General features: G+C 30.5%; 1 protein-coding gene across 2 annotated transcripts; it reads left to right on the plus strand.

The window, feature by feature from the left end:
- Positions 1-546: 546 nt before the first annotated feature.
- LOC136990732 (forkhead box protein J3-like) lies at positions 547-10,253 on the plus strand. 2 transcript variants are annotated; one of them, XM_067289160.1, is made up of 6 exons: positions 547-922; positions 1,734-1,833; positions 9,143-9,185; positions 9,259-9,393; positions 9,468-9,744; positions 9,807-10,253. In XM_067289160.1, the coding sequence occupies exons 1-6, from the start codon at positions 583-585 to the stop codon at positions 9,911-9,913; spliced, it is 1,002 nt and encodes a 333-aa protein (XP_067145261.1). In that variant the 5' UTR covers positions 547-582; the 3' UTR covers positions 9,914-10,253. The 2 variants fall into 2 exon arrangements, with proteins under 2 accessions (XP_067145261.1, XP_067145259.1); XM_067289158.1 differs by having other exon boundaries at positions 1,695-1,833; positions 9,807-10,252.
- The last annotated feature ends 774 nt before the right edge of the window (positions 10,254-11,027 follow it).

Here is an 11,027-nt window from a genome sequence, read left to right on the forward strand (position 1 = left end):
TCCACTTAAGACTTTAGCACGGTATGTACCGTATATATAAATAAACAACCGTGCCCGAATTATTCTAATCTTAATGACGGATTAAACTTAACACAAGATGGCTGCACAGCTGCTTATCTTTAATCCAAATTACGTAATACGTATAAAATTAAGTAGCCACGTTCTAGCCCAATAAATCCGTTCTTATCGTTTGATTATTAAAATTCAGACTAGGTCGTTTCTATATTTATATAAATTTATATATTTAATTTTAAAACTTTTATATATTTTTTACGTATAATAATTAATACGCAACGAAAAATTGTTAATAATTCGTTTTAATATATTGTAAAATAATAAAGCCACGACGACGTTCTAACGTAGCTCACGAATCGTCTGCTTTTGAACTTTCTTATTGGAGCAAATCTCTTATCGTTATTTTTCAAAAAACGCGAGATAAAAATTCTATTTTACTTATAATAATTAAAATATGGCAAAAATCAAGAACAATTAGCTGTAATTAATATATTAATAATGCCGTGGCGACATTCTGACGTAAGCGCACGAGACTAGAATTTCGAAAATCGTCTGCTTTTCTAAAAAATGAACTCTGTAAAATGCGGTAAAAAGATGGTGAAACGTCGTTTATTCGAAGAGTGTTGTTCGGAGAAGAAACTAAAACTTACGAAGAGTAAAAATAATGCAAAATCTGTGAGTAATTCACTTCTGAAGGACCTGGATTTAGACAATTATTTCGGGTTCGGATTTCTTTCCGATTCGAGCGACGAAGATACAAAAAGAAATTTTAAAGACGATGGCAACGACTGTGAATTGACTCTTACCAAAGAAAACCTGGCTTGGTTATTAAACCTACAAGTCGGAACGTTGTTTAACGAAAAAAAAACCATCTACCACGACCACAGTTATGAAAAAAGTCGAGATCGTAAGTAGGCTTAAAACCAATGGCAACTTTAGCCATAGGCAATCTAGGCTTTTGCCTAAGATTTTACTTAAGTCTTACGCAAAAGCCCTAAAAGCGGAGTATTTACAGTACGTCAGAAGTACAGTACCTAAGGACAGGTGCTTCTGACATACGTGCTTATCGATTAGAATTTGCTATTAGGTTTTTAACTCTCCGTTCTGTCAGGATCAGGTCGACAATGAGAGTTGTGGACCTGACCTTCAATTCTAGTTTCCCGCAGTGATAGACTAACACCTTATTAAATATCATGTGATGTGGGCTTAACATAATATAAACTTACATATATAAGTATGAACTGCTTCGTAATGTAGCTTTAGTGCCGAGAAACAGACGTTTTCGACCTGTCCTAAGACCTCTTTGGCTTTTAAATAAAATGTTTGAAAAACAACATGCATTTTTCGAACGTCTTATTTAAAAACTGAAGTTGAACTAAAACAGGCGGGAAATGTTTATTTCTTAAAATAAAACTTTTGGCTAGCTGAAAAAGCAGTTTATATTTCTATTTCGTAAAATACGATGCCAACATCTATTCAATTTGAAGATAAATTTACATAAAAGGGACTTGCCAGCTCACGTTTGCCTTGATCTGTCATAGTCTAAAACTATTATCATAAAAGTATACGTCTGTAAATAAACTATTGACAAGATTATTTACAGAGGTATATGAACTTGTATATACTTTCGCAGATTAATTAAACAGATCTTCAGTTTTTATTTAAAAATAAATTTTTAGATTATCATTCAACAACCGAGGAATATTTGTGTTTGACAGTAAAACCCGAGAAACCGCCATATACTTACAAGGAATTAATTGAATTAGCCCTTAAAGAAAGATCGCAATTAACCGTTTCGGAAATTTATCAATGGATTGGGTAAGTGTTTTTATAAATTTAATAAAAAATAAGAAATTTAATTACGTAAAAATCGAGTTTCATTTCCATTAAAAACTTTCCATATTTGCATTATTGTTTCTGTGAAAATAATGAATACAAAAGTCTCAATACATATTTATCAACGTGTTAATCATATATTACTTTATGGTGTTAATCAATTTATTTTCGAATAGTCGGTCAAGTTAGTTACTAAATACTCCGTACAAGGCAAATTGGTAGCACTGTGTTATCGTATTCCTATTGGTTTCACAATTTACATCGTTGCGTCTTGTCCAGAACTCGATTCTCGGAATGCATTCGATTCTTTCCCTCATTAATTCCAACAAATACTAATATTAACAAAGGTACAGATTTATTAATTTTACTAGAAAATAAAGAAAAGGATTTAACATAAAGAAATTGCTTTGTTCTTAAAGAATTTACTTATTTTCATTAGTTTAAAATAGCAAATTTTAAACTGATTAAGTAGTGGTTTGATATAATTTTATAAAACTTCATTTAAATTACATAAATAATTACATAAATCCAAAAAAATAATTTTGGAAGTTATTAAATTGTCTTGATTAGTTAAATAGCAATTTCTTGATAGTCCATTTCGGTGTTTTTCTATTCGAATTTTATGAAACACTTGCTTTAATAAAGAAATAAATACCTATTATACAAATATTTCTTTATTATGCAAAATTCATAAAAATAGATAGCAATACTATTAAATCAGGGGTTCTCAAATGTGGTCAACAAAAATGCCTCGAGGTTGTTCTAGATTAATTTTGTTCGGTTCTTCAATCCAGGGAGCCGATTTTGTAACTACATTCACTAAATATTGTCGAAATACCCGTCAGTTTGGACATTTTTCGAGTTAAGTTCATCTTTGTTCTATATAAAGAGACGGTCACGAGTATGACCAACTCCTGTTATAGAACATATACCTATTTCTTAATCGAACTTCAGTAAAAATTTTAGAAATCATTCAATTTAAAATTAACAAATTTGAAGAATGGATCTATTATTTACATCATTTATTTAATATCAAAAAATATGGTTGATGCCCAATTTGTATAAATTATATTAAGAATTTTGTTTTTAATCAGCTTCTGTTTTATAACTTGAAATAGATCTTCATTCTTTGCATAGCAGTGGGTCATGTGGCACAGTGAAATCCAGTCTGTAAGATATTAAAAAAATACTCGTATAACCATTTTATTTTAGAGTGCATGTTCATTATTTATTTTAATTAACTTTTTTCCCTAAATACTTATAGAATTATGTAAAATTCAAGTTTAAACTGGATATATTTCATACCTATGCGGTGGTAGTCGAACAACTCACAAGTTTACCCCGTTAGCGACAAAATATGCGTGAGTTGGCAGACAATCGTCCCGATAACAGCAACACATTGGATTGAAAATAGTCTCCTTCGTTCCACAATGTAGAATTTGATCGCAATTATTGAATTATTTGAAAACTTAATTTCAATAGATAAGTGTATAATCGAATGTAAGATTTCCCTATCAAATTTAATTCACTTTGAAGATTTATCTTTCACACACTAATTAAAAAGCAATTCTGGGATTGTCCTGTCTTCTCAAATTAAGATTTTCATATACTCCCTCCTTTTCTAGTGAAGTGTAGATAGAAATGTTGAAGAGATATATAGAATCAGGCTTTGCGACTTTACATTTAAACTGATGTTTCTTTAGAATATAATTTACATAAAATATTTTTAAAAATCCCATTGTCCCATTGATTGTTTAAGATGATACAAAAAGAATTGTAATTGGTTGGATCTCGTTTAAATTTTATGAAGTTATGCAGATAAGTAGCTTTGATTTTTTAACAAAAAAATCTTTTCTTTGTTAAAAACACAAAGCTACTTATCAGCATGTTTCATGGATTTTCGATAGACGTGTATGTATATATGCACTGTATACTGTATGTATAAAAAAATATTTGAAACTAGATTTTTTTTTAAATAGCAAAATAAAATAAAATTGTGGTCGACGTTATTTAACATTTAATAAATGTAAAAATACAGAGCTTTCACAAAGATAAAACCTTTGTCGTTGCCTTTTCCTTTCGTCGTTGCACACCATCAGTAGTCCATCGAAAATTACAAAAATTACGGAGACGACCTTTCTTGGAATTATATTGTTTAGCATATTTACGGTTTTACAGTTATGCAGAGCCTTCTGGCAGACAAACATACTAATTCTGACACACTAACGGTCATATTCATGACCAAGGAACAAAAGTTAGAAGTTAGCCAAATACTGTTCATTTTATTTTTAGTGCGTGAACCGTTATTGTTTAACTTCTTACTCTAACTATTGATCCTAGGTTATGAATACGGCCATAATAAGCAGATACGCAATTCCGCAATTTTTACAGTGTTTTAGAGGTATAAGAGATCCAAAAATGCCCTATAAAGCCTTTCAAACGTATTGTTACAGCTCTGGAAGGGAGAACATAATCCCAACTTTATTCCCTTCTAGAGCTGAAGAAGGTTTAAGTCTTAAGGGAAACCCTACGTTTTTGAAAAATGTAAGGTTCGCTTGCATTTTTTGGTAAAGCACAGAAAAATGAAAGGCATTGAGATTGACACTTAGCACTACGGCAGAGAGCATCTTAAATCAGAGCTACCCTTTCTCGAGCTGAAACAATACGTTTGAAAGACTGTGTTTATAAAACAATTTTGGATCCCCTACGTCTCTAGAAACGTTGCAAAATATTTTCACCACTTAGCGGAACATCCTGTATCTATGTAACTTTTTAAACTTTGTGATAATATTTAAAGATACAAAGTTTAAAAGTGTTCTGTAAAAGCATATTTTCTATGGAATTATCGCTTATAGGCCTATACTTGTAATCTTATAAATTTTACATTTATAATATTGTGTTTCATTTAGAATTTAATAGTTACGTTTCATTTATTTTCCGTATTAACACCTTCTCTACCTCTTTTGGCACCTCAATCTGGTCCCATAGAATGTATGGCTTTATATCTCGTTTTTGCCCTTTGGGAGCCTGTTTCTTTATAATCCATGTCATCTTTCTGCAATACTTCCTTTCCAAGGTATTTTTAACCCTTTCCGTAAGCTTTACTGTTCTACCGTTGATCTCGTTTAACCATTCTGGATTTCTTTGGTATATTGTGTTTTCCAAATCAATGAACTCATTTAAAATTCCATATTTTTTGTTCTTCGTAAGTCTGATTGACCTACGTAAACATGCCTCTTGAAACCTCTTCCTTAACGTGTCGCATTCTAACGGTACTCTAATTCTGTGTATGGACATCGGAAATACCTTGTTATCCGCACATTCTTTAAGGAACCTCAATTTGCAGCCAGTTTTAACTAGTTTCAACGCAACCTTTCTGTATAACTTATACATGTTGGCCGGTGCCGCCATTGAAACAATCCTTACTTCCTCAGCAGATTTACCAACAATAATACACAAACACCTAATTTTTCCTGAGGATGACCTATAATAACTAGGTTGAAAACGTTTGAAAATAAAGATATAAGCAAGCTCAGCAAGTAATTAGGTGTTTGTGTATTATTGTTAATGATTTTAGCCGAATTAGAAAGTGGTAAAATGCTGTAGTAAATTCTTCTGTATGGTATTCTTTAAAGAATGGGCCCAATTATGTTCCTGGCGACAAAAGCGAATGGGAAACTGCAATAGCTGAGCTGGAAAGAGGGATGGCCGGCCTTAACGAGGTTGAAAGAGATTATTTCAGATGGAAAATGGCATTTAGAAAAAAGAAAGAGGAACTAAAAATGAAGGGAAAAGAAAGATTAAATGTGAAGTTTACAAAGGAATGGATGGCAAGAGAGCAGCTAGTGTTAACAAAAGCGGATAAGACTAAACAAATGGTAATTATGAAAAGAGAAAGGTATAATGAAGCCATCAAGGATTATATTAGGAAGACGGAATGTAATATTGTGGATGAAAAGATTGTAACGGCAACGAACAACAAGGTTAAGCGGCTTGAAAGAACACCACTCTCAACGTACCTGCCATTCTTAAAAAGATCGCATAATCCTAACCCCCGAATGCCACGAATATTTGCGTTCGCGAAAACACATAAGGAGGGCAAGGAGATTCGGCCGGTAGTTGAAAAATGCAATGCACCAACCTTTATACTGGAGAAGAGATTAAAAAAGTACATATATGAGGAGATGGTGGAAAATATGTATGTAGCGAATGATCCGAATAAGGTAGTAAAGGACTTGCAGGATTTGGCTTTAATGAACGATGAGGTGGGGACGGTAATGGATTATGAAAGCATGTACCCGTCCGTGAATCTAACATCATGCTTCAATGCCCTTACTGAATTTTTGATAGAGCATAATCCAGGGTTGGCGGCGCATGTTGAGGACTTAAATGGACTTGCGGATTTGATGTGCTATCAATCGTTTTTTGGATTTGGTGGGGTGACATACAAGCAAAAGAAAGGTGTCCCGATGGGAAGTCCCATGTCGGGACTCCTATGCGAGTTGGTAGTACGTCAACTAGAAAAAGATATCCTAAGATCATTTGAGGAGTACATTGTAATGTACAAGAGATATGTGGATGACGTATTGATAATTTGGAAGGATGAACGAAAGATTGGAGATTTTTTAATTGCTATGAATGACAATCCGCATGGGTTAAAGCTAAAAATGGAACAAAAAAAGCCGTACGCAACTCCATTTTCTGGACATAAATATAAAGTTTAAAAGGGGAGGTATACAAACTTTAGTATATTTAAAACCCACGCTTGCGCTTCTATATATACCGGCGTGGTCTAATGATCCGTTCAAATATAAGATGGCAGCGTTTAAAGCGCTTATTAAAAGGGCGTACGTATACTGCACAGATGTACGAGATCAAATTAAGGAGATTGACAGAATTAAAAAAGTGGCAAAGCAGTTAGGTTATAAAGCAAACATAATAGAAGGGTTACTTAAGAGTTACAAACAGCATAGACACAGAGGATTTAATAGAGAGGATCGGATCAGCAAGTTCACGTACGACAGAAAAATGGAAGGGGTGATAGAAGAGTTATGTAGATATAAAGGCACAAAAATGATTTATAAAAGAGCACCAAGCATATACAGATTACTTAGAAATGATAAGGACGCAATGAGAATGCAGGATAAGGCGGGGGTTTATAAGATTCCATTTGAGAACGAGCAATTAGCGGTAACAAAAGAATATATTGGAGTAACTAGACGTAATTTGGCAACACGTATAAAAGAACACAAATATGATGTAAAAAAAGGGCACAATAACACCATTTTGGCGATCATGGGACAAGAGGAAGGAGCGAACGTAAAATGGGATGAAGCGAGAATAGTAAAGGCAGTCCATTCCCCGACGATTGCATTAGGGATGGAGAAAGTAGAAATATATAAGAGTAAGGTGGAAAACAAATGTTTAAATGCAAAAGACGCAAATAATCTTCCAACAGCATGGAAATACGTAATAGAAAAAGAAATGGGATTTAAAAACCCGTAGAAAGGACATGGCAGCTTTAACTGGTTTAATCTACTTTTGATACAATATTTATTTATTTATTTATTTATTTTATGTTTGTTAATTAGTAATGTTTTTAATGTGTTTGTAGTTGGTTTAATTTGTTATTATTTAAACCGTTAAAATTTTTGAAAATTTCGAAACGTTGTAATATCACGAGCATTCGAAGGCTATATATTCGAATGTGAAAATGGAATAAATTTTTCCTGAGGATGACCTTTAATAACTAGGTTGAAAACGTTTGAAAATAAAGATATAAGCAAGCTCAGCAAGTAATTAGGTGTTTGTGTACTATTGTTGGTAAATCTGCTGAGGAAGTAAGGATTAAAATCATTAATTTTTTTCAAAATAACTAAATTGAAGTTTGAACTTTATAAGGCAATAATAAAAAGGCTTTCTATTTTTCCTTGAAATTTAATATTTGTAATGGGCGGATGTCCAGGGTCAGTTCGCCGAATTTAAATTATACGTATTTAGTCACAAAACTGTTAATTATCAGATAATTTCCAAGAAACTTTCTTTGATAGTCAAAATGTATTAGTGTTAGTTTGAAGGATGGTTTACGGAAAATAATATATTTATGTTAAATTCTTTAAATAATTAAAAATATACAGAAACAATTTTGACAATTTAAAAATTACAAAATTGTAACTTATAAATTTATTAAGCAATTTAAATTTGTAATTTTTGTCTTACCCTCGGAACAAGAAGTAATTGCTATCCTTTGACGAATTGATATTAGAGTAAAATTTAACACAGAAATTAAGATATTTTATTAGAAATTGTACATTAGTAACAACATATGTTCTTTAATTAACATTTGCATTATTATTATTTGCAAAATCGAAATATCAATCAATCGCTGTTAAATTTATTCTGATTTTCTTTCTATCTGAATAATCATACCAACTATTTTAAAATTACAGAATTTTCTATATTCATAAATAACACCAGTATTAATCTTTTAATACAGATCTTACTTTTATAAATTTTATGTCTCCTGGTAATAAGATAAAACACTTTTGTATCTTTAAATTAATAAACACTAATACATTATATTACCAACAATATTCTTCGAATTGTTAAACACAAGAGCGTGTTATTAACTCAATCACTTGGCTTTTGACTCCACCTTTATTTAGTTGAGATCACCCGTCAATATCTCCATAACAACGACTAACAATATTCTTTTCTTTTTACAGTAACACTTTATTAAAATTTTCTTACATGGTTTGTTTTGAAAGCATTTTATAGCTATAGAAGTCTAGAAAATGTTTACAAAAGTAAAGATATATAGAACCACAAAAAGAATATTTAATTGACTAACTTTTTCGAATTAAATTTACGTAGTTTAAACACTCTTTCACCTTGCCATAAAATCACTCAAATTTTACTGTTTTGTGCCGATTCTGAAACGGCGAGCCGCAAGAGATAGCAAAATATATCACAAACATTATGAAAGTATATTTTAAAAACGAGAAGAAATCGATTTGTACAAAGTGGCAGCATTTATTCTCTGTTGAATTCATATTGCTACTTGTTAGTCTTGCAGTTTCTAAATGTTTTTAAAAATAAGTCGATACAAATCCTATTGTTTTTAAGATGTAGATGGATTTCGTCATTCTATCTCGACAAAAATGGTAGGCTAGAAGAATTGCTATAATAAAACACTATTATGTAAATTCAAACGTAAATAACAAACTAATCTTATTATTTATCTATATATAATCTTTCTATTTGATTAAATATTAATTAATTCTTAACATAGGGAACACTTTCCTTTTTATCGTAATTCTGACGGCAGATGGAAAGTAAGTACACGAGCTAAAATTCTAAAAAACTTTATAATTTTTGTAATGATATCATAAAATAATTTATATTTAGAAATCTATTCGATACAACTTATCTATAAATCCACATTTCGAGAAAGGCGAAAAGTCCGATAGAGGAGGTCATTTATGGAAAATAGTTCCAATAGATTTTACTACGAATAACCAAATATTTGCGCATAATACGCACGTGAGTATCTTGGAATTTATTTTACTATATTATAATTAATTAAAACGAAATAAAATTTTTAAATATTTATTTAGAAAGAAAGAAAACGTAGAAGGAAATCTCATAATCCAGATTCATTTTACAATTACAAAACTACGTTCAGTGAAGTATCTAATGATATCCACCTGGATGCGATCAGTAATAAGCGTAATTTGTTACATTTTGACCACCAAGATTCACCAATTAAAAGAACAAAAGGTATACTTTACGGTCAGCAGGAAGAGAAGGTTCACGTAGAAGCTATACCATATACAGATGTGTTCGATCAAAGTTACTGTTCATCAAACTTAGATTACCAGTGGCCACAAATAGGTAATTTACTTAAATTTAGAAACTTTGTATCTATTTTCGACTAATTTATGTTTATTTTACAGAAAATATAGACTTTCAAAATGTATTGACAAATCAAATATATCTTACGGATGTTGGACAAGAATGTAATACCATTTCAGACTTCTCTTACCAATTCCATCCCATATAAAAATCGCCCGAACTGTTTAGCGAGTTCATTCGATTATAACATTTAAATATATTCAATTTATTTATTTCTCGGATTTTACCAACTGAACATATTTTCTTTAGATGTTTACATTGTATAAATGATATTTGTTTAGTTTAATTAAGATTATTTTAAGCATATTTTGGCAAAACTACACGATAGCATGATATTTAGTGTATGCTCTACCCTTTAAATAAATATTTCTCGAAATATAGATGTATCATATTTCGTTTCATGCAGAATATTTATATTTTTTGTACTACCGTTTAAATATGCATGTTTAAAATAAAAGTTTATTCGTTGATTCTAAATCTTTTGTTGATAATTATCGCCAGATTTTTTTGAATTTACAATATTTTTCTCGTTATTTTCATAATTTTAAATGTATTTTATACGATCGATTTAAATTTTGTAGCAGATTTCAAAGAAGAAATATGAAAACAAGTTGGAAAGAAACATCAACAAGGAGCAAACGAGAGGGGAAAACGTCCAAAAATACAGCATTGCAGCTGTCATATTAAACGTGCATTTTGAAGAGAATTTTCTCTTTTGGTGAAAGTATGACGCACACTTTAAATCGATTTGGCAGCAAAATCGAAATATTAGAAGAAACGGAAAATTAAAAAAAATATATGTCATTTAAAATATGAATTTATTTTTAATTTATTATTGTAGTGTTTTAGAGTTATATCTACTTATCTCCTTTTATAATTATAAATTATATTTATCTCAAATATTTGTATTTTTTTTTTTTTTTTTTTTTATAGAAAAAAGTGCATTTCTACGTTAACGGTAATGAAATCTGAAATGAGGAATGTAAGTAAGAATATATTTCAAACGATGATTTTGGCACTTATTCAAGATTTAAATGAAGCTTTCTTCTCAATAAATAATGAAATATAACTTCATTATTATACAGTTATAAAAAATGTTGCAAATATATAAATTTAACATGAATAATAATGAAATATTAAGAAAAAATGCAAAATTTTGATCGATTTTCTTACAATAATATAATAAATATTATCAATGATTATTTTTGTTTTATTTGGTGATATAGATTGGTACGTGTAGAAAGCGAATTGAAGATTGCAAT

The sequence above is a fragment of the Centruroides vittatus genome, unplaced genomic scaffold (assembly GCF_030686945.1).
Source record: "Centruroides vittatus isolate TY-2023 unplaced genomic scaffold, ASM3068694v2 contig_134, whole genome shotgun sequence".
In the NCBI taxonomy this organism is placed as follows: Eukaryota; Metazoa; Arthropoda; class Arachnida; order Scorpiones; family Buthidae; genus Centruroides; species Centruroides vittatus.